The sequence below is a fragment of the Pieris napi genome, chromosome 1 (assembly GCF_905475465.1).
Source record: "Pieris napi chromosome 1, ilPieNapi1.2, whole genome shotgun sequence".
In the NCBI taxonomy this organism is placed as follows: Eukaryota; Metazoa; Arthropoda; class Insecta; order Lepidoptera; family Pieridae; genus Pieris; species Pieris napi.
The window spans coordinates 14240538-14266963 of NC_062234.1; the positions used below are offsets into that span (position 1 = coordinate 14240538).

Sequence of the window (26426 nt, forward strand, 5' to 3'; positions counted from 1 at the left end):
ATTAATGTAAAAAATAACTTTCAAGTAAGGGCGTGGAAGGGACAAGAACTAGCAATATTACCTACACCACATGACATGGTGTATAATGAAAAATAAATTAATATAACAATAATTAAATAATAATTTACTGCTATATTTTCCTTTTTTTCTTCTTATCCTAAGAAAGAATATAAAAAAATCTAAAGAAATCTTATACTGAAACATATTTTGGAAGTTTCTGTACCCTGGACTTTAAATAAACCAAGTGCGTAATGAACTGAGCCGGAGAAGTAAGAAACCTAATAAAGACTTGTTGTAATTTGTCCAAAAAGTTACACAGTATCCGAAGATTTATCAATGTTTAAAAAGTACTAACAAAGAATATTTAATGAAAAACTCGAAGCTCCACAGGAAACCTGTTCTGATAAATGAGAAAGTTTTCTCTTTCTTTCAGAGTTTCAAGGCCTTTAATAATCACAAAGTGTTAGGGTTACAAGGAATTTCTATAAAAATTAGTATGTTAATTACACCAACAGTTATACTACATATATTAAAAAATTATTGATATTAATGTTTAGTCATTTATATATTTAAAGCGGTCATTATATAAATGAGATGTCCGAAGTCAATATTGTTTGACACCTCACCTCACCGTATCAAAATCCGTCAACGGACGGTAGAATAATGCATATACGCTAAGTTCAATTTACTGTTTTATGAAGAATACAAATCTACAGGTCTACAAAATAAAAGACTTTATTTTATTTTATTTAAATGCCAAATGTTAATAAATAAAATAGCCTTTATTGCTGTTTCTATCTTACAATAATACTCATTAATTAATACATGCCTAACATAATTACTTTCTAAATACTTTTCTACTAAATTAAATTGGTTTAATCATTGTATGTTCGGCAACTGGATGTTTGTCTGGAACAGCTTGTCTGTCGACAAAGGCCTCCTCTAAAGATTTCCACGTATTCCTGTCTTTTGCTAAACGAGTCCATACCGGACCAGCTATTTTGTTGAAGTCGTCTTCCCATCTTTTCGTTTGCCTACCTCTTTTTCTTCTGGTATCTCTTGGATACCACTCAGTTACTATCTTTGTCCATTTTTCTGAACTTTCTCTCAACAATTGTCCGGTCCAACGCCATTTAAGCTGTCTGTAGATTGTGTGTACATTTTTGAATTTTGTTTTCTTTTTAATTTCTTGTAATTTTACTCTATCTCTTCTTTTTATACCTAAAATACTCCTTTCCATTGCGTTTTGGCAGACTTTTAATTTATTTTCTTGCCTTTCTGTTAACGCCCATGTCTGGCACCCATATAATAGGCATGGTATAATGCATGTTTCGAATATTTTCTTTTTTCCTGTCATTGGCATATCTGTGTCCTTCATTATTTCTCTAAGAGACCAAAACCGTTTCCAAGTATTAGTTATTCTTCTCTCTATTTCTTTGTTCATGCAATCATCTGCAGATATAAGTTGGCCCAAATATATGTATCCATTTACATATTCTATTGGTTCGTTATTTACTATTATTTGTTCGTTGTTTACTGTTAGTTGGGCGTTCGTCATAATTTTGGTTTTGGTTAAGTTCATTGACAGACCGGCCTTAGCACTTTCATTGGATAGTTGCTGCAACATAAGTCCCAGTGTTCTTGCGTCCTCTGAGAACAAAATCAAATCATCTGCGAAGCGTAGATGGTTGAGGTTTTGGCCATTTATATTGAGTCCCATTCTGGTCCAGTTTAAATTCCTAAAGATCATTTCTAGCACAGCAGAAAATAATTTAGGCGATATAGGATCACCTTGGCGTACGCCTCTTGTAATAGGAAATTCGTTGCCCGTAGATTCAAGATGCCAAATGTTAATATGCATTTAATTGAGTATTATTACACAATCAGACATCTATGCATCGTTAATTTGGTCAATCTATCTCATCCAGTGATAAATCATGGTAACCCATAACACAAAAAAATATTAAAGTACTAACTACACCATGGTGACAGTTAATAATAAATGTCATTTTGACATACGAATTTTGTCATTACAACCTGTCAACCGCCAAGGTCATAACTCAAACACAAGTTAGGTAAAAATCAATAAAGCATGTTTGTTTAACTTGATAACGATAGTTATCCAACGGCCAAATGCTACCGAATCTTATCTACTGTAATATCGATCTCTTATATAAATAACATAATTCTGCCTATGTGACCCAAATATTCATTTAAGAAAAAAATGAGTTATCACATGCATAGTGAACATTTTAAAATATTATCTGTTTTCTTTCTTTCTATAATCGATATGTGCAAATTTCATGCAGCCATTCTGGAGTAACATACCGGAGCTTTAGTTATGTTATTCATCTATTTGATGCTAATTTAGACAAGGTATTTTGTATTACACTGTAGTACTACTAAACAAGCACTAATAAAATCACTTTGTGTGGTACGATTGGACGTTTTTGACATACCTATAATTTTAGTATAAATTTGAATTTTCGTAATAGAATTTACTCGTGTAAAACGGTTAAAATAAGTTGAACAGAAGAGATTTTACTAAATCGCAAACAGCCATAAAAACATTATTTTGAAGCCTATATTTTTATACTAAAATCCAGTTAAGTGTCATCCTAACTTATCACAAACATAACTAAGATAAAGTGTGGCCCACAAAACCCGTTTCCCGTGGCCTATTTATATTGACCCTTAAGACCCTTTTGTACTAAAAGAATGAATTTAAGAAAATTGCATTATTATAAAAAAATACACAGCAAAATGCATAGACAATGTTAATTCTTCTAATTATTTATTCTAGATTTCTATTATCTTTTGCACTTTACGACAAACACTTATCTATCTACAAACATAAAACATTCAAGAACTCATAAACGTATAGCATGCCAGCTGAGTGCAGTAAAACTGAAGGTTTTGGCAACACTAAATATTATTTAAATTAAACTTTGAAACTTTCATTATTCAAGAATATTTGCAAAACCTTGGCAACTCTTTACAAGCGATGATTATCAATTACCGCAAATTGACCGCAAAATTATATAAAATAGCATTTATCAGTATGAACTACAAGTTACAAATTTATAACGTTTTAAATTTAATAATCAAATTATATATTAACACAAAACCCTTGTATTTAAAATCAATCAAATCTTTATTTATTTTAAATACTAGAAAATAAGAAGTTGATAAATGTTACATTGATTCTAAATTAACATTTACTACCAGTTCACAAGTCAAGGGCGAAGAGCGGGCTTGCCAGGTCGCAAGAAACTCTCTGCCACTCTTTTTAATATCCAAGTTTTGAGTCAAACAAATTGTTTGAAGTGGAACAAATCAATCCCAGGGATTAGGATCATTTAAATAATCATCAAATTTATAAAAAAAGCTTTATTGATTAATTTACGTTTAGCGAGATTTTTGAATTTATTCAGTGATAATTCTCTAATTCCGCTCGGGAGTTTGTTGTAAAAACGAATACAATTTCCATATAAGGAGTGGTTTATCTTCTGGAGTCTGTTTGGTCGTACGCTTAGATTTGTTTTGTTTCGATTCTCATAGTTGTGAAAGTCACCTTTGCTTTAAAATCTTTTATATTTTTTTGTACATACAACAAGGCTTCAAGAATCTATCAATCTGGCCAGAAAACAAAAAAATATATTTTTAGGGATACACATATGAGGAAACCACATGGGGTATGTGTGTGTGCGTAAGAGTGTGTATGTGTGTGGGTGTGTGTCTGTGTGTTAGTGTGTGTACGTGAGTGTGTGTATGTGTATGTGTATGTATTATTACTTAATTGTCAATCTAATAAAGCTAAAACTGTTATACTATAAATTATTCCCTATCATTTAACATAAATTAGTATCAACTTTATACTTAACTATTCAATTATGGTAAGCATTTTATCTTAATGAAAGACTTGAGAATGTTATTTAGTCAGAACCCTCCCTTTAGGACTACCAAAGTTATATAACAATGTGATATATGGTTTGGACCATAATCAAATATTCATTTTTATTTGTGAGAATAATATGTTTTTTCTGCAATCGTTGTCAACGAACAAATCTTTTTGTCTCACAAACTTACATAAAAAGCATATTACGCATTCGTAAATTTTCAAGGTTCTACTGAATAATGATTATTCGTGTCATAGTTTAAAATAATGAAATAATAATAACATGACTTTTGATGTAACATATTTATGAACATTACCTGTGTATTCCTCTGTATCCACTTCCATATTCATGATATTGATCACTTTACATATCACAATCACAATAAACACTATCTATGTACAAAGACACCGCGGCCGTCGTGATTATTTGATAGCACGTTTTTTACTACCGATTTGGTGTGGGGATGCTATGTTTATCGATATATTTCGTATTTCGTAGCGCAAAGTATAAAAACAAGTTATTGTAAACTGTATCATTGGACGCGAGTATTTCCGGGAACTGAAGGGTCAAAGTATAACTTAGACACAACCTCTTTGATACCTTCTATCGGTTGTGATAACACCGGTAATCTGTAACGTCCAAAAACGATATCCCTAACGATGCGATGTTGAATTTTTCAACAATGTTGAAAGAATTGAAAGCGAATACGAAAAGATAAGAATCGCTAGTGGAATTTACAGAATAACAGCGCTGTAACAACAGCTTGTAATCACCAGAAATCAAGCGTAATCACAATACACTATGCAACGTTCAATTAAATTTAGAGAGAGAGTTTAAACCCTCAATTGTATAATTTCATTGAGATTTATCGACACATCGACACCGCGTTTAAAGGTCGACTGATAAGCGCCGGCGCAGAACATACTTTTATGTAAGATGCGTAATATTACGTCAACCATCTTGACAATGAATCTATTGTAATTCTAAAACTGTCATTAATGTTTTGTACACTCTACATGGTAACTAATATCTTTTATTTACTCAAGTACTTGGAAATACTTAAGCTGAACAAGCTAAACATTAAAGTACATTATGGAGCAGTGTTGATCTAGTGGCTTTAACGTGCGATTCTCATCCCTGATGTCGTAGGTTCGATTCCCGGCTACAACAATGGAGTTTCTGTATATGTGCGCATTTAACAATCGCTCGAACGGTGAAGAAAAACATCGTGAGGATTGCTTTCCCAAAAATTCGACGCCGTGTAGCACAGGAGGCTGATCACCTACTAGCCTATCATGAAATAGATACAGAAATTTCAGGCCCAGACTTAAAAACGTTGTAGCGCCAATTTATTTTTTATTTTTCCATATTTATTAAATTGATCTTGAAACGGTAGGTAAGAGTTTTACTTTTCTAAATATTCCTATATTTAGATATGTTCGTTTAAATTGATCTTTTAGGTTAATCATAACTTACCCTAAAACATATTTTCGGCGTTTGGTCACATTTAGCACTAATTCTCAACTCTGTGTATCAAGTCATATTCCAGGTAAGAGAGCCTATTGGTTTATTAATTGCCTTAAATTATTTTTTAATAGCCTTGAGATGGGTCGCGATAAACGTTTTGTCTAGGCCTCTGTCACATAGATTATATATACCGGGTGTTCCATTTTGTTCATGCCAAAATATTTGGATTAAATTCAATATGTGGATACTGGAAAACCTTGGTAGTCAATATTTTACTATGTAGTAAAATATGCTTCAGATTTAATTAATGGCGAGTGTTTGTAAGTGAGTAATATTGTTATTATTTTAATTTCATACATGTGTCCAATCTCAGCGTAGGAAAATGTCAGCACGTACAATGTTTTTTTCCTAAAAATAATATACTAGACTAGAATTATTATTCTGGCAGATCAAATATTTCGGAACAGAAACAAAAAGGACAGCCTATGTACGGTTAAATTAGGAATATCCGTACGTAATTTCCTTGTAGTTATTAAATTACAGTGAAGGTATATTTTATCCGGAGGGCTGTGCGTCATTACTCTGATAACGATAATGGTTAGATATGACGCGGTTGTCGCCAAGTCGGCGTCCTAATTTTGATGGGATCTCAAATCAATAGATTTTTTTGAAATATAGTCCAGGTCATAACCTATACCCAAATATAGAATTATTCTTTGGTTGAAATATGAGGCTTAAGGCTCAAGACTGAACGCGATGGAGACTCACCTGTCGACTTCCTCTGCCCCATCTAGGGATTAGGACATTAAGTCAAGTCTAAATATTATCCATCACCTCATGGGATAAAGACCGAAGGTTCGCGATTTGTTTTCCGGCGAATAAATAATATTCACTTACCTAGTAAGCCCTTTAAAATTTACATTAAAGATATGATCTGGTTGGATGAGAGGACTACTTTAACTGCGTGAATTTTAGTTCACGACGAAAAATACCAATCATACAGAAATGTGAACTATTGTCAACATTGGCATGCATGAAAATATGTACAGAATAGTTACTGATTTATGCAAAAAAAAACTATAAATAGAATTTTAAAGCGTTACTAACAAGAAAACGAAAAGAATTACAAAAAGTACTTTTCGCTAATCCGGAAAAGGCTATAACAATTTTTCCGAAACAAGTTTGCGGAAAATACGGTTTATCTTATCTAAAAGCCTTGTGACAAATCTCAAGACAATATGCCACAAGGACGAATATTAAGATCAAAGGATGTCCTTGACACGGGATAGAAGTTACGGCAGAGATAATAAAAAAATTGTTTTACAACTTTTAAACTTCTAAGATTTCTGTACGAAATAATTAGGAATGTGATCAGCCCTATAACAGAAATGCCCGCGCCGCCAACTCTTGCAGCTTAAACATCTTCATGGTGTTTTTTTCAACATATAAGCGAATTGCGTTCATAAATATAGGTAGGTGTGGTATCGAACGCGCGACCCAAGGGTGGAGGTCGCATTTATCTACTAGGTTTCGCTATGTTATCGGTAAATCAATAGAAAAGCACTGGTAAATTGTTAATGTAAAACGAATAGTGAATATAACATTTATTTATGTTCAATTCAATGTTAATTAATTTACATTTACTGCTTCAGTCCCCAGATCTTGGGCGTAAAACAGTCGAGAAGAACTGTTTGGCTTTACAAGATGCTTTTAAATAGCTACAACCACGTTGCTCTATACGACGTGGAACGATTGTATGAGTCAATAAAAAACGTAAATAAAAAAACATAGGCTGTATCAGCAATGGGTATGGAGAAATAGGAACACGCGCAATATAGAGAGAATAGCACAATATATTTAAGTGAAATGTCACTTCTTATTTTTTATTAAAATATCACTAAAAATTGTTTGAGGAAATCTAGAAGTACAGGTATTTTGTAAATTCGATGTTAATTAGTAAAGCAATTACCGTAAGTGTTTCAATTATAGGAAACCAGCTTTTACCCAAAATACAATATTACGAATATCATTAGCAAACATGAAAACTGTATTTTAAATAATTTATTTTCATCGTCTCCGTAATGGTAATTATTTATGTAATTTACTGTCGCAAAGCTGCTAAAAGGTTTTTATTTAAAACAGAATAATATGTTCTGCGTAAAATAAAAGAATAATAATAAAGCCACTTTAATTCCATATTAAAAATTGCATGTCAAATGGGTGTTCGTTTTGTTATTATACTCTAGCCTACGTTAGTTATTGTTATTTCCATTACTTCGCGTTCTTCTATCTCTTCGAGTATGGAGCCCTTTTGAATATTTATTCAAAAGGGCCTCCTCCTGAACTTTCCATTTGTATCTATACTTAGCCTCCTTTATCCATTTCTCCCAAGAAACCTTAACTGTGGTTGTGACGTTGTTTTTGGCTCACGAGTGCGTTGCACCCCGGGAACACTTCGATATGTAGAACTTGCTACATAGTGGAACGTTCTCATTCGTGGATCAATAGAGATCGGGTCGAACTTAATTATCTGCCTCGTCTATCCAAAAAACTCTTCTGAAAACACTACATGATAAATGGGGTAGAAGATGAAGAGAGGCCCAACATTTCTACGCAGCTATAACTTGTTACATTGCCCATTATAGATACAAGTGCATTCTTTTCCATTACACACACACACACACACACACACACATCGGACATCAAATCGCGAAATTTTTGTTTTTGAACACTCCTGTGCCTGTGATGAGAGAGAAGAGAGAGATGAGAGAGATTTAGTCCTACTTAACCACTCTTTAAAGTTTTCATAAAAATATATTCGTTTAAATAAATCATTTCCGCGTCTCAGATATTATTCATTAATGCAGATTTAAACTCAACTCGACTGAATTGAAACCAGAATCTAATTTAAATGTCAAAGTCAGAATTCAGTTAAATTACTGCAATGTCATTATAATGTGTGAACTGAGCGTGAAATTAAGTGACCGTAGTGTGTTAGTGATTAATTAAATGGACGGCATTTTGTGCATAGCTTACATTGCAATCGAAGTTGAGAAACTATTGATAATGAACATTCTCGTAAGTTATTTGTTTATAGCTAATATTTTCATGTACGCATGTGTATTACGAACCCCGATTGTGCAATCCGATTGGCTGGTGCGACATATATGTGTTATATATATATATATATAAACACATATGACGTGTATTGAAATAGACACACAAATATTGCTATACATAATATTGATTGGCATTTTAATTTACAGATAATAATATTTTTCGGAATACTTAATTATGTTATCGGTCAAAACAAGAGGACAACCCCATCACCAGAGTTATATATATCCAATTGGCATGACTTCAGTCTGCCTTCACCAGTATCGGCTTCGAAATTGAAAGAAATTCTCCATAAAATCTCTCTATATAAAACGATACAATACTGCCCGTTTCCAAACAATAAATGCTATGAACAATCGTATAAAAGTGTTGTAGCCAAAATAATTGAAGACGTTCAAGAAAAATTTGAGCATAAAGACAAAAATACTATCTATAGAACGAATAGTTCTCCGAACGAAGTATGTAAAGAGAATACATTCAAAATGCAAAACGCAAACCCTGAGCATTCGATGCCATATAGAAATTATTTAGTTCAATATTTTTGATCCTATTTTAACAAAAAAACAAACGTTTAAATATAATTTAAAATTACATAGAATTGTCTATTCGTTTCGCGTGGTCATAATTTCGACAATGGTATAAAGCAAAATCAACGGAACGGAATAATTATATATTTTTATGTGGAATTTTTACAGTAAGTAAAAGCCTTTTAAATGAGTGTTTTATTCAAAAACAAGTGTATGTGTTAAATACTATGAACACGCTCATTGATTGATTATGATGACTAATGGGTACAAAAAATAATCACAAGAAAACACACCCCCTGCGGTGGTTAGGTCCCAATTATTTCCCTACATTAAAGTGTTGAAATTGTCAACCTCACTTTGATCTTATCTTGTGGTAATTCATAGAGAATTGTGAAGGTAGAGAATGTCAGTATCTTGATATATTTGAAAGGAATTTAGTTTCAGGAATGTACGATAAGCCAACGACTATGCTTTTGATATACAAAAAAACAATTATAGCTCTTTATAAAAAACTAGTATAAGAAAATATTAATTGCATATTTATTAATTTACGTTTTTTTAAGTAGGAGTATTATTTGCTTGATTTTAGCGTGCGACTCTCATATCTGAGCTAGTAGATTCGATCTCGACATATAAGGATCTCGATAAATAAAATATCGTCAGGACACCCATGTCTTAGACCCCACCCACGCCCAGACCTAAAAGATCGTAGCGCAACTGTTTTTTTTTAAATAAGCACGTCAAATTTGCGTTATGTATACATTTATTTCAAATAATGTGGTTGTGGTTATGCTGTTTATATCTTATAAAAACATATTCATTCTCAGTCAATAATAATAATAATAAATCGTTTATTTTCCAAGATAGCGTTACAATAAGATCGATCAACTACAAAAATCCGCACAATCAGCCATATTTAAATAGACATGGCAATACACCACTAATAAAGCTATAATGTTAAGTTTTATAGATAGGAGGATAATCTCTGCAACTAAGTACATAACCTTCAATAAGTAAAAAAAAATCTGACTTAAACATATTGATAACTTACCCGAAATGCGCTTGATGTGTAGCTGCGTGGCGAAGTTATTCCCCATTTGGGAGACATAACTGTCCTTTTTGCTTGATAACTGTATGCTGAAGCCGTCAGACTCCAGAGAGGCCCTCGGAGCTCTCGCAGCCTGGACAGCCTTGTTCTGACACACAGGAGTCGGGGCCACCTTAGCCAAGGCAGCCTCCTGGGACCCGGTGCTGTCCCGCCTTCGACTTTTATGGTCCAACAGCATACTTGGAGTGCATCCCATTTTGCTACATTGGCACTACACTTTGGCACTAACACTGACGCACCTTGGTATCATTGTTTGGATCTGGAACAAGAATTATTGATGAGTGAGTTTAATAAACTTGGTGAGGTTTCTCTGTGGCTGAAATAAATTTTATTGTTCTATTTAAAAAAATACACAACTCATTAAAATTCCGTTATCGTGCCATATTAAATTGAGAAAAACAGGGAAATAAATAGCAATATTGTTTTATACTCTTGACTGTTATATTGTGGTAATTAAAAAAAGCCCTTATTGTTGAGTCTGATGTATTTTTTTTTAGAGAGTAGATAGCTGTGCCTTTTTTTTGCCTCACCGGAAATTGATCCCAAGACCCCGTATTATTCATTGTTATACAAACACCAGATACATACTAAGCGAGATATTTAATATAATATTTGTAGTTATCGCCAACACTAGTTACTATATTGTCGGTATTTTATAAAATGTGGTATCATTTTATAAAATACCGTCAAACAAAGATCTTTTAAAAACTTCGCGTCGTCTAGTATTTCGATAAATCTTTAATATAACGACGTCTAGACGTCCGCTAATAATATGAGAGTATTATTCTAATACAAATTATGTAAAGTGCCAAGTTCAGGGTTCAACGTTTTGGAGGTATGGCGAATGATCTTGCACAAAGTTTTATCGTTTTTCTTATTTTATTATCCTTTGAACAATTACAATTGTGTAAAGTCTAGAACAAAATATAAATAAAACTATAAAAACTACAGTTAACTTAATTATCACAATTCTATATTTAAAATTAACAAACCCAGCCACGCCGTGCTCTGGCTAAGGTTTTTTGTTATATTACATAGTAGTAAACTATTCAAGGGAAACGGTAGGAGAACACCAGTCATGGGGACCACCATGCTTTTTTGGTGGTTATGCCATTAAATTGTAGCTTCTGTGAAACGTTGGTACTTTCAACACAGCGTCATCTGTTAGAATGGTGTCTATCAAATAATAAACAAATATTTTGCAATAAAATAATATTGCGGGTATAAATTGAGATGTAAGCTATCCTATCTTTAAAGTTAGATCAAACTGCACACGGTGTGGCAATTTCATTGAAATCGGTTATGTAGTTTAGGAGTCCATAGCGGACAAACAACGTGACGCATAATTTATATATATTAAGATTATTAAACTGACTGTGGTTGACTCAATTGTTAAACGTGTTTATAATATAATCTATCGTTTTAGTCAATTAACGCTGCTGCAACTTCAGGCGAAAGCTACTATAAGAACAATATATGATTTTTTTAATGTAATAGGAGGTAAACGGGCAGGAGAGTTAGCCCATGGACACTGACATTGCCAGAAGACTCGCAAGTGCGTTACCGGCCCTTTAAGAATTGATACGCTATTTTCTTGAAGTACCATCAGTAGAATTGGTTGGAAATACTTCAGTGGGCAGATGGTTCCACATAGTGGTGGTGCGCGGCAGAAACTGCCTTAAGAAACGCTCAGTTGTGGACCAACGGACGTCGAGGTGATACGGATGGTATTTTGTATTCTGTCTTGACGTCCGATAAAGAAACTCAGCTGATGTATTATCCGAACAACTCCTCTGAACACTCTCTATGGTAAATGCGGTAGAAGATGCAGAGAGACAGACCCCAAGGTATCAAGCCGCTTGGAATGTGATTATCATAGACTTACAATAGAACTGTGATGAAAAATTACAACGCACTTGCGAGCCTTCTGGCATTGTGAGTATCCATGGGCGGCGGTATCACTTAATATCAGATGAGCCTCCTGCCTGTTTGCCTCCTATTACATAAAAAAAAAATAACATGTTTGATGTTTGAGAGCAAAAATAAAATATCATTCAGGTCACATGAACACGTATACAAAACGATTATTTTATTAATGACAGTGTTTTAAACAATAAATATATACGCCATAATCTTCCATTGTTTTTATTTCGTTTTTACGGTCGACTTAAAAAACATTCTTGGTGGCCATTAATGTCTTTTGGGATTGAATGGTGAAATAGCATAAACAATTTTATATATACAAATTGATGGTCTTAATTAAATGAGAGCGCTTTGATGGAATTTCAGCCCCTTTCATTAATCAAAGGAAAACCGAATTTAAATTTATAAAACAATGAAAAACTGGCATAGCTTCATTATATTATTGTGTTTAACTTTGCTTGCCTGGCGGTATACCAATCGGGACGGCGGTATTACTAAAAAAATTCTTTAAATAAATGTAATTAAAAAAAATTTATACTATATATATTACTCGAATCGTAGATTTGTATTTTTTTAATAAATTGGCGCCTATATCTGTTAATGAAGTTTTAATTCAAGTTTCAACGGAAACATCTAATATATAAAATTCTCGTCACAATGTAAGTTCCCATACTCCTCCGAAACGACTCGACCGATTCCTATTAATTTTTTTATGCATATTAAGTCTGAGAATCGGCTACTATCTACCTTTCAAACCCCTAAGTGATAATAAATGTCTACCCCAAAAATGTGATGTTTTATTTTTTAGACAATTTTTTTAGTTTTTATCTTTTTATGATTCAGCAAACAAAAATACATAGAACCCCTAATTTTCACCCCTCTACGATCAACCGCATTTTCTTATTATAGTTATTTTTATTGAACTATAAAAAAATCCTAGAAATAATATATGTACATGGCAAAACGACGTTTGCCGGGTCAGCTAGTAGTGTTATATAAAAAATGTACTTGGTGACATTTTTAAGACTGCAACAAAATTGAATAAACGTCAAATCATATTTAACTCAGATCAAAATCATTACCATAATTTAACTATTGATTGAGTTAAATGTTAAATTGCTGAACTTTCAACTATTTACTATATAATTTAAGTACATTAAAATACATAATTGTATACACTTAAATGGAGCTAGTAATGTTTATTAATTGTGTAAATTTTGAAATTATGTTAAATTATATTAACTATGTACAAAAAGGAGCTCTTTTAATAAAGTAGATTTTCCTTCATTCATACTATCGGTAAAGCAAAACTGTTGGAAATTCACTCTAACTGTAATTAAAAAACTTTACGTTTGACTTTCAGACTATGACTAGCACTTAAGTTACATAGAAAGTAATTATAATACCTATTTGTATTCTGATAATGTACATAATGGCTCCAAACAGTTTGACTTAATGTGTACATCGTTTAGGGTTTGGCTTCAGGGTGCTACTCTCATCCCTGAGGTCGAAGGTTCAATCCCCGGCTGTGCACCAATGGACTTTCTTTCTATGTGCATTTAACATTCGCTCGAACGGTGAAGGAAAACATCGTGAGGAAACCGGCATACCCAAATTGTCGACGGCGTGCGTCAGACACAGGAGGCTTATCACCTACTTGCCTATTAGATTAACAAATGATCATGAAACAGATACAGAAATCTGAGGCCCAGACCTAAAAAAAAAAGAGGTTGTAGAGCCACTGATATTTTAACAGGCTTTACATTATACATATAGCTTATGACGTATATTTCATTATTTAATAATATTATTTTATCTTGGTGCAAGGCAAGAGCATTGTCCAGCAAACTTAATATATAATTAAAAGCACAGAAGCCTACACGTATAAAGCTTTAGGTGTAATTTATTCGCCCTAAAAATACTAAAACAAATTTCTATGTAATTGATATCGTTTTCATTGTGTGACTTTCATTAGCCTTGATTGAAATTTATCGAAGCGAATTTGTATATCTGTATACAAGTTAAAAGGCACTTTATATTTGGATACAATAATTAGAGAATGTAATTAGAATTGATGTCCTACAATTACCAACAAAAATCAAAGTAGAAATAGAAAAAACCTGAAAATAAACTTGCCCTTTTAGATGATTGTTTCACAGAATAATATATAGCATGTCTAAAATAAAACTTTTTTTATTACATTGGAATGAATCTAATATAAAGGCAATAGTTTTAATAAGAAAATGATGTAATTACTAAGAAAGATTTTATTAAGTGACTAGTATGCGCCCATTTATAGTATTGACCACAGTAGTTGCTACGTTTTCTAAAGCAAACGCTTTCAATATTTTCTTCTATTTGTGTTATTAAAGCCATAGTAGAGAAAAATTAGTCTGACACCACAGGCGCTACTGCAGGCTAAGTAACTAGGTATTTTTAATGTAATTTTAATAAGTGGTCACCTCCACTTATTATTACTTTCCTCGCTCAACAAGTATCGCAATACGGCGATGAAATGCTGCCAGCACTGCCATAGGGACCATACTTATAAAATTTGTTTTAGTTTTCTATTTATTCATTTTTAACTATGTGGGTTAAGAATAAAATGTAGGAAGTTATTATAAAATTTGTAATTAACAATTAATTCTGTATTGCCAATAGCCACAATGTTAAAACCTTTTAAGCAGAAAAGCTCTCATATTTTTATAACGTGGTAACACTGAAAATATATTGAAACATTTTAAATCCATTAGTGATCCGAGCTTCAATAGCAATTTTCCATTTAGACAAGAGTTTTAATGGCTGATACCCCGTGGATATAGAAAAAAACTAAATATAAATCTAGCTAATCTTATGCTAATGGAATTATTATTACACATTTAATATCAATCAAGCAATCAAAATACGTTCATTCAGTTTAGTTGTGTCTTAGGGCATGCATTTTGTAAACTTAAAAACTTTTGTAAACTTTTGTAAACGTTTTTGACATGCATAAGCAACGTTTACAAAATTCGCGAAAGAGCAAGACTACGCCATCTGTTCGCAAAACTACCAGGAGGCCTTGTTCTAAAAGAACGGGCAAGAAACTCAGCAAGTTTTACCTTTCCTCTACATTATAATTATTCAAAGGAAAATGTCATAAACCACAACTACTCGTAGATTAAAGTTACATAAGTTAAAAAAAAATCTGTTCTGTGATTTACCACATTCACCAATATGTGAGCATCATGTATCTACATAATAATTTAATTATCTTCTGCATTGTGTTTTATAACACCATTCGCCTAATTTATTTTAATATGTTCTTTTTATTTTAGGTAGGTACGGTAGGTAGGTGTTTTTTAATATTTTTAACTTGGTGATTTGACTATCAAACGTGCCTTTTTAATAATAAATAATTTCACTTTGACTTTGACTATAAATAGTAAATTGCGTTACAGACCTATCTATAAAGAAAAAGTTAAAATACAAATACAGAAACTTGAAAGTTATCACAAAAGAACTTAGTTGGAAAATGCTAGTAGGAAATTCCTGTAAAGTATACGAAGGCTTTGAACATAACTCGAGCTATTAATTTGCTTTATAGATCACTTATGGCTATTTAGCGTCGGACGGTAAATCAAACGCAATGGGATAGCCTATCAATCTAGATTGCAAACATGTCGAGCCGCTCCCAGACAATACAGTTAACTCGGATACACCTACAACTGGAGTTACTTAATACCATTCGTAATTGCTACGTGTCGTAGAGTGTATTATGTTTAACATTCAATCAATTAATTATCATAAAATATATCAGTTTTATATTTTATTAATAAAGTTATGCTAACTGATTTGGCCACGAAGGCTCTATCGAGAATGCCATCTTCGGGAGATACCTGGCCATATAGGCCCAAGAATGCGTAAATATAACTTTCACATTTAATAACTGAGAAGCCGATCGGATGAGTCCAACATGATCGGAATATCGTAAAGATACTTGCATTCGTCATTTTAATACACCGACCGAGCACCTGGAACATTTGCTTCGCCGGTAATCGAACCTATGTACATCAATCAATCAATTGACGAAAAAGTATCACAATGCAGCGAGGATTATTGGTACACTGCCATACGGATCACAGTTAAAATGTATGTTAGTGTTTTTATATAGATAAGAATCTATTTACTATATAAAAAAGCCACAAAGATTCTGAGACTGGGACTCTATATAATTTAGACATTAGTATGAAATCGTAAAGTGTTTCAGTGAATTTAAAATGAAATTGAAAGATGAAACTTATTAAAACTAGAAAAAACGCTTTAACTTACACAATACTTATTAGGAGATAGAGATGCACTCGTATTGACTTTAAGTGGCTGCTCAAGTTTGAAGCGCAATTAGACGGCTGTAAAAATAGTTCAAACGTCAAGTAGGTAATATTGCCAGCACTCCTTTGAGTGTTTATTTTCGAGTTCAAATAAAGATTTAAGTACCTGAAGAGGTGTAACATTTGAATGTCAAATAAAAATATGATTTTGTCATGTTTGTGTGTGCTTCTCTCAAAAGAAAAAAAAAATTATAAGTACAGACACACATACATGAATGGACGAAAAATTCCATTAAAACATTACAATTCGTTATATATTGATTTTCTATTACTGTTTTATACTTTATAAACATTTTCATCTCGCAGTAAAAGTCAAGTTCATGTAATCGTTTATATAGACTGAATTCCGTTTCTTTACAAGTCAGACTTCTATGTAAATTATGACATGACAAATTATAACTGGCGAACATTAAAAAAAAATCCGATTATCGTAACTAAAGCATGTGCTTTACAATGTTGTAAAGTATGTCTCAAGAGAATTAAAATGGACGTGTTCAAATGGGCTTTTTTGCAGCCAATGAATGTGTCAGCCGGTAATGGCTCGCCGAGATTATACAATAGTTTGACACCTCTTTTGTTTATGTTAGATTGACTAGTCTGTGGCTGGGTTAATTGACTGCGTTATAATGAAAATTGAATGTTATTTTATTTTTAAACCTTGACTTTTAAACTTGTGTGTAAAATATCTTGTTTTTCTATCTACACAAAAGTTATTTAATTATAATTAAGACTCTCGTCAATGTTACATACACTATAATAGGGTTACTAAGTAATATCTTGCTAACATTGTACCTTACTTGGTATTCGTATGTCTTTATAAGGTACTGAGTATTGTAATGAAACGAGGCTCTTCAGAACACGTCTATTTAACATAAGTGTTGGTACAATACTGATATCTATATTAAAACATCAATACATTTATATAAATCATGTAGGCACAACTTGATTTTCTACAATACAGTATTCTATCAACTTAAACTATAGCTTTCAATAGCATCTCATAGTAATCGACTGATATTTTGTAAAATAAAGGATGCACAAGAAAAAGGGAAAAAATTCAACTCTATTCGTGACAGTAAAGACGGATACAGATATTTATTTAGACAATAATTAATATCTATAAACAGTCTAACTTCGTAGAGATAGCTTTGATCAAATTTGATTTCAGCATAATAAACAACGAAACTGAAAGCATATACTTGCTGGGCAGAGATTATGAGACTACGTTCTGAACAATTATCACTACTGCCGGAAACAACTTTTATGCTGTATATGCGACTGCCCAGCATCAACAATCTCCCATTCCCCGCATACTCACGTAGCTAGCAAAGGGTTTTCTCAAAGTCATTTTATATATAAAAAATATTGAATTGTATACTATTTTTTGTTGAAATTTGTCCATACATAAGCTGTAAATAAATGAATATATAACTGCCATATAAATAAGCTAAAACACCGCCCCCGTCCCTATGGGCTGATATATGAAGCTGTCACCTGTAGATGTGATACTGAATACACTGCGAAATAAACATCAAAAATGGGTACTGACGATCGCCCGAGGCAACGAAATAACGACCGCTAAATTGTAGCAAGAAAATGGCTAAAGAATATATTTTTCGTTTAAGTTTTGCGCTCGTAATTTAAAGATCTCCGTGGAATAATGCTTTTACGTTTTAAATATGTTTGAAGTTACTAGTATATAAATATATATATATGTCATATGTATGTATTTAGTATCTAATACTAGATAGTAGAATAAAGGATTCGAGAGTTTGCATCATAACAAATATTGATGCAGTTTATCACGATAATTTTTTTTAATAAATATTTTTTTATAATTATCCAATTGGCATAAATAACGTGTTTAAATGAAACAAAGATATCATATATAATATCGTACGTACCCCCTGTACATAGTATTTTGTATATTTTTCAAACTCAAAAACTACTGGAAATTTTTTTAAAATTAAAGAAACGGAAATCCGGGATAGATCGGTAGTATTTCATAATTTACGTTAATACCCATTAAAGAAGTTTTTTTTATGTAACAGGGCAAAACAAACTATGCAAAGGGGGAAGCTCACCTGATTATAAGTGATACCCGCCGCTCATGTACAATTTCCAAAAGGCTCGCAAGTGCGTTGCCGGCCTCTTAAGAATTAGAACGCTAGTTGTAGTAGTTCTTGAAGGCCCCTAAGTCGAATTGGATCGAAAATACTTTAGTGGTCAGCTGTTTCCACCTAGTTATGGTGCGCGGCAAAAACTGTTTTAATAAACGCCCAATGACGGACGTCGAGGTGATACGGATCAATTTTTATTTATTTTCAAAATCCTATAGTCATAGACCAATTAAAGTTATGTTATTGAGATATTAATCAACAGTTTATAACTAAGCTTAACCACTTCTCGTAATTAATATTACTATGCATTCTGACACGAAATTAATTTTGAGAGAATATAATGTATAAGGAATTATGGTGTGCCAAAGCATGAGTTACTTTCACAAACAAAAGTTGTTTAAAGAGCTTTATACACTTATCCTAAATTTTCCGACACTCCCAGTTATATGTCTTTGTTCGTAGCTTTAATGTTTTGAAGCAGCGAACCTGACAGGGATTTAAATTCATAACTGTACTGGTGCCACCGTAGTTAGTTAAATGTTAGGATATTGCTGTGTAAAATATTTAAGTTAAAAATTCTCATAATTGTGTCTGAGGATTACTCTTATATTATTAATGTTTGTTTATCGTTATCTTCTTTAAATTGTATTTATTTGTTTCCAATACATTAGAGTCGGACTTGGCGCTAATTTTCGTTTTATGAGAAAAGCGTTAAATAGAATCTTTAATGTAAATTTGATTTAAAGAGTTCCTTGAAGTTTAAACAACTTTAACTTTAAATTGTCTCGGTTTAAAATAAATAAATCAGTGGCGCTACAACCTTTTTAGGTCTGAGCCTCAGATTTCTGTATCTGTTTAATGATGATTTGTCAAATAGGCAAATAGGTGATCAGCCTCCTGTGCCTTACACACGTCGTCGACTTTTTGGGTCTAAGGCCAGCCGGTTTCCTCACTATGTTTGTGAAGGATCACCGTTCCAGCGAATGTTAAATGCGCACATAAAAAGAAAGTCCGTTGGTACACAGCCGGGGATCGGATCCTACGACCACAGGGATGAGAGTCGCACGCTAAAGCCACTAGAAGAACACTGCTCTATTGGCTTTGGTTCATACCTTAGTATTTAACTGTTAAGTTTGAACTTGACTCGATTTCTATAAAACGTTTGTAATTTAATACTTATTTGGCATAGTACCCTATTCAATATTCCCTTTCTTAACCACCAAGGACACGTTATTAGCATCACATTTCGCGGGAGCCATCCTGAGGGGTTTAAGCTTCATTCATTATTAATTCAAACCGACCCAGTATTGATTCAAAAGAGGATTATAATAATTCATTTTAGGTTGAAAAAGCTTACGGCTTTTAATTTTGTAGTAAAATTGAATAAAGTTTTCACCTAATAAATTGTTTAAAACTAGCAACTCGACTAACCTAACGACTAACGACCAACTAAGACTAACCTCACAAAAACAACTTTCATACATACATATATTACATATATAAAATATCCTCTGTTTAGACTGATTAACACTAATGTGGATTATCACTAATGTGGTATTTCCAAACCAATTCGACTTAGGGTCCTTCAAAAAAAGAGCGTACAAATTGTGAAAAGGCTGGCAACGCATTTGCGAGCCTTCTGGCAATGTGAGTGTCCATGAGCGGCAGTATCACCTAATATTAGGTGAGCCTCCTGGCAGTTTTCCTACTGTTACATAAAAAAAATGAGGTATAGTTTGTAAATTAAGCGCACAAACATTGAACGACACTGCATTGTAAATCTTTGAAATTGTATTAATAATACATAATTATTTAATAACAACAACAGACACTTACGCCATTGCTCTGACATTAATAATAATGAGTATGAAATTAACAATATAATTATCAAATAGTCAATAATTTACAGATATAGTAATATATTGGCAAATCGAATAAACCACAAGTAACAGCCATAAACTGATTAAACTTTGACGTTCTAAATTTGTTTGGTCTGCCATATAATGGCAATGGCATCATTGTCCATGTCCATATATACGTACGTATATTATGTAGAGAGCTCATGTATATTTTTTTAATAAAGTAACGCGGTAATACTAGAATTTATATGCAAATTGCTGTTGAACGAAATCCCTTTAAACGCTTCCAATTAGCAACAAACTACTGAACCTAACAAGTATCAAAGCTCGGTCATAGCTAATGCAATTAATTAGGTCCTGAACTTGCATAGAAATATGAACTACGGTTGTGTATATCTGTACATAGAGGACTTGCCGCTACCATACCACAAATTAATATTAATGAAAGAATAATATAATGGTAGAATTTTAAAATGATAAAAAATATTTTTGTAGAAACTTAGATAAAACAAACACAAATATTTTTTTTTATAGTTATTTCGACATGGATGAATACTCTAAATTAATCCATATATTATGAAAGAACTGTATCGATATAATATATAACTAACTGCAAAGAACTATTTTGTGAAAACGATTTTTGTAAAATTAAAAAACTTACCAAGAATATATGCTAAATATAAGAGAAAGGTGATTAAATCTTTAAAAGCAAGGTGCCTTTGTAGTATTTAGACCGTAAATTTTGACAACAATTATTAAACTTAACTTATTATTATGACATTATGAAAATTAATTTGACATCGGCATGCCTATTTTCATATGGGTAACTGTGCGGATTTATATAATTTATAATGTAATTTTTTTTTACTGTATATTCCAATCATATGTACAATGGATTAAGTCGAAGGAATAAAATATTATGACAGTATCTGGTCAATATATTTGATATCAATATATTGAAGCCTTTATCATTTGACGACTATTTAAATTATTTATTTTTATTTATTTACACTTTGTTGCATTACAATATAAAAAAAATTAACATAATTAAATGTAAAGGAGGGCAACTGGCAGCCTTATCGCTTTCGAGCGATCTTTTCCAGGCAACCACTGTGAGAAAAGGAAAAAAAAATGAGAAATTATCCTAATCCTTGGGATTGACTTGCTCCAGTTCACATATGTATGGCTGCTCTGCTTTACAAACAATTAGTGTGACTCAAAACTTGGCGATTAAAAACAGTGGCGGAGAGTTTCTTGCCAGTTCTTCTTGCGAACTAGAAGTAAATGTAAATTTACTCGTAGAATCAATTTAACATCTTGCCTGTTGACGTTCATAAAGGTACTTGGTTACCTATAGAATGAAGTTATTTTGAGTTTGAGTTTGAAATAATGTGGATTTTAAGCAATTTAAAAAACTTATCAATGCAATCTCATACAATTGCTTCAAAAAGGAAAATTTATCAGCCTAAATCAATTTTATTTATATTTTACTAAAATATACAATCAATGTGTGAAATGGAACGTGTATTTTCATTGAAGGAACATTAACCTTTGAAGACACTCACAATCAATGTTGTGTTATGTTTATATATACTAAATGTACAGGCGGCGCCGTGATATAGTACAAGGGATGCTTTATTTGTTGAATGAACAAAATTTATCATAGAACAAAATAAATCGAATCTTTTGACAGCTATTTCCGAATCATACAAATATGTAATTAGCGAATCTTTGCGTATATAACAGGAAAGATTTCAGATTGATGACACGTTTTGTTTAATTGTCTAGAAGCACGCTGGAGTTTCGACCCTTCGTTGTTGACAACCCCAGGTTGCACTGCACGATTTGGTGGTCGTTTCTTGTAAAAACTGCAAAGAAGTGGAACTCCTTGCTTCCATCTTCCGTAGACAGTATAATGTGGGTTTAAATAAACGGCGGTTAAATAGACATCTCCTGGACAGGAGTGCCCTCCAATTGGCCACATCTCACTTAACATGAGGTAGGATTGTGGCCAAACATCTGTCCTGTTCTGTTAAAAAACTCTAGTCCAATCACAAAGCGCAAAAGAATTGGTCTGTCCAGGTGAAACAATTACCGTAATGCACTATCACTTCGTCATTCAAAGTGAAGCAAACAAAAAGATCATATAAAAGTATTTTTCATCTATCTGTTGATAGAGCCCCACTCGTAACTGTTTTAACTTTGGAAACTCGGAGCTTCGTAAAACTTTTCGTCTTTTATTCTTTTAGAAGCCGAATTCCCGAAAGATTTTTTATGATATTTACATTGTAAACTGTCTACGTTTAATGTTACTAAACCTGTAGTTTTATTAGCCTCAGATTTGGGACAAACAGTTTTATATAACAGATATACAATTAGTTCCTTATTGACTTCAATCAATGTCAATAGATCATCGGACAAAATATGTAACCTTTATCTCAAGAATAATATAGGTGAACGTGTATGTCTATAGTCTATGTATGTATTTAAAAGTTCACCTTTAAATACCTTAAAATAATTACCTAGTTAGTGACGTTAAAAACGATTTTTTCTATTTATAAATTCAATTATTATTATTATTGTAGGCTGAGAATATTGTATATGCGCTATTTTTGTGTTATTAAATAAAATATACAAAAACAAAATCACAACTGAAAACGTAATCTGTCGTAAACTTAAATGGTTTTTATATTATTTGTTTGTATGAACAAGCAATTTTGTAATAGTTAATAAAACAAAGATTAAGAGAAACATAACTGGCTCTTCAGCTACACCCACCATGCTAACCTGTTGCTAGCTGGCGCGGAGCCAAAACCGTACATAAATAATTTAGTTGTTCGAAACAAATTAAAAGGGCTACGTTTACGACAATTTATTATGAGAAGCGACAGGTGGAAAGCAAATTTTTAAAATTATTCAAAATACTAGACTTTTTAAATAAAATGAAATATTGATTGATACTAAGGGAAATCTCTGGATATATCAAATTAAGTAAACAGCAGGTGCTACATGGCAGAGAGTGGCACAGTGCGGAGGGGAATGGCGGGATTTGGGAGAGGTCTTAGCCAAAAAAGGGCACACAGATACCTAAAAGAAGATTTTAAAAGAAACGTGTTTAAATGTAAAAATATCTGAATTAAAGGCTAAATGTAAAATTATCTGAATTAAAGGCTATTATTATTATTAAGAGTAAGCGCGTTTTTCTCAACCCTAAGATCATATTATGTTTTAACCCCGACTGTCCACTTCTGGTTTGTTTTGCTATACCTGCCCTTGGCAGTTGCTCTGGCGTATATTGGACTTCCTATAAGTAAAAATATCCAATAAGCAGGGAATTGTGAAGTTTTTCCTATAACTGCTACTATCGAGAAAAAGCCAGCTGAAATTTTAGATTTTCTGACCAATTAAAATCATGGTAATTATTTGTACATTTTAAGAAAGATTATTTGAAATAGGGTTTGAAATAAGGATGATATTTTCCGAAAGTCATTAGTATACCTGTATCTAAGGAATAGTATATATTCCGAATAATAACGTTGTTTGCAGTCCCTTGAGTTTCCGTAACGGGACGAGTGGGCGCTAGCGTTCATACGTCATAAATACGTAAGCATTTATAGTTGGAGTTATCAGGTACATTTTACGATCGTTCTCTTTAAAATGGTCCTCTATGCCAGTTTTGTGTAGAGAGGTCTACGACGTAGGCCCTAAGCTTCTAAGCTTCCGGGACCGCGTAGCGCCTGAAGCTTATTGACATTTCTTGATAAAACGTAGCATTAATACACACTTTCTGTTGCTTATCTTGTGCTTTTTCACTCGTATTACTTTGCAAAATATGCACGTGACTTTATTTAATTAATTTAGTGTTATAGTACGTTCATGTATAAGACCAAATGTTACAATGTTTATATACGGTCTAAATATATTTACAAAAATTGTATTCCTAAATTCCTTTATACAATTAGTATTTATTATATTTATATTTCTTTCCAACATACAAATATAAAGTATTTATAATATTCTTAACCTGCCTACATAATAAGAAAAAATTGATAAATAGAAAATTAAACCAAATTTCAAAAGTTTGTCAATGTGGCAGTGTACCTTTAACGCTGGCATTTCCTCTCTATATTGCGGTACTAACTCGTTGAGCGAGGAAAGCACCAGACAGTCACTATCTACCAGGCGCCAACTTAAATCTTTACGCCACGGCCTCATACTCCAAAGGGAACAAAATCAAAGTTGGAGGAAAGACTCTAATATTTATTAATTAATGAATAATAATTAATTATATATTTTTAGTTAGTTCAATATAAAGTGAATGCTACCGCAAGTTCCTTTACATGTCATGAAATTCTAAATTAATTAAAAACAACATTTTAATAAAACGAAGAAGAAATATATCTAAATTTACAATTAATTTTATTAAAATAAGGCCCGCATTGAAACAAAGGAATATATGATTCATTGACCGCAATATCCCAGGCAGTGACGTCACAAAACATCGTATAAGTGAGAATAAACAATGTTGAGTGTTTCGATGAAATCGTAATTGTATCGATTTAGAAACGATATCGATTTGCAAATCGATTATAAATTTAATATACGGTTCATTTGTAAATTATATATTGCTATGTAAACTGTGATTTGTGTGTGAACACAAACAGATGAACTTATCGATATAATGTGGAATTTGTCGATTTTTGTATAATTTTTTACACGTAATACGCGGAACGAATTGATAAATAATCATACTAATTAGTAACAAATAAACTGAAAATTAAAAACCCAATTTAAAATTACAATTACTATAAATAATAATTGTAATGTAATTATTTCTAAACAAAGATTGTAATTTAATTATTAATAAATAAAAGTGTTTGGAAATTGGAGTTCAAATGAAAAATTAGTAATTTAGACAGAAAAGTTTTCATTTAAAAATAAATGTCCAGAAATATTAAACTATTAAGCTAGTAATAGAACAGAAACCAAACATTGATTTAGTGAGAAATCGATCAGCTGTCGTCTGGTGAGTTTAGGCGTGTGTTATGTCTGCAGTTTTTCACTATTCAATCGTTAAATTAACACTAATTAATTGGTATAGACTTGAATAGTAAATAATAATGTACATTTATAGTACAACAATTTATTTACATCTATTTTTTAGCCCATACCGAAATCAATATTTCCTTTAAAAAAAATACACTGAAATAAATCTATTGAATAATTATCCATGAATGCCTGAGCCTATTTCGTTGGCAAAATAATATAATACAACTGTTTCATTTCGACTCAGAAGGTCAACTATAAATATAGTTTTAAGAGGAGTTAAATGTAATTAACACACACGCAAAGAAGATTTATATATATGACAGTTGACAGCTACTTGATACGAATTATGCCAATATGTAGAGAATTATATTGTTATCTGTATGTGAAATTTAAAAGGACCTCTTGACGTTTGTTTTCTGCCAAAAGGGTTAATACTCGGTTTTGCCAAAGGCGTCTATTAATAATCTCAAAGGTTGTTTCGAATTATACATTTAAACCGTGTGGGGGGAGCATTTTATTAAGTAATATGTATATAACTGTAGACACACAGAACAAAACTTAATGCTCAATTAAATAACGCCTGAAGAAATCATAGGGCGGCGACAGACCTCTTTAACCATAATTACAACACTTAAACCTTTTTCAGGAATCCGCTTTTCCTTTTAACAACTATCTATTGGCGAACACCGTACAATTAAATACACCGTTAAATTTATCGCGTTCATATAAAGAAAAACACAGCCTTGTTCTTTATAATAGATTGACGAGAAGTAGAGTCTGGCTAATGAAATGAGATAATTGAATTATTATAAAACTTTCGGATGGCAACACATAATGTCGTGGAATTTCTTAAGTTAGTATGATTTTTTGTCTTGATACTTCATGCAATTACTCATTTTTATTTCTATTATATATTTTTTCCGAATAGTTAACAGGTATAATAGCCTTAACTTTGTTTTATTTAATAGAATATTTCGTTTCTTTCGC

At 32.2% G+C, this 26426-nt stretch overlaps 1 protein-coding gene across 1 annotated transcript in view; it reads right to left on the reverse strand.

Annotated features, from left to right (window-relative positions):
• Window positions 1–26426, reverse strand: part of LOC125049077 (high affinity cAMP-specific and IBMX-insensitive 3',5'-cyclic phosphodiesterase 8) — a 134844-nt gene that overhangs the window by 97685 nt on the left and 10733 nt on the right. The window contains exon 2 of the mRNA XM_047648199.1: window positions 10062–10377. Within this exon, the coding sequence (XP_047504155.1) occupies window positions 10062–10314 (253 nt within the window). The 5' untranslated portion in view covers window positions 10315–10377. The remainder of the gene's footprint in view (window positions 1–10061; window positions 10378–26426) is intronic.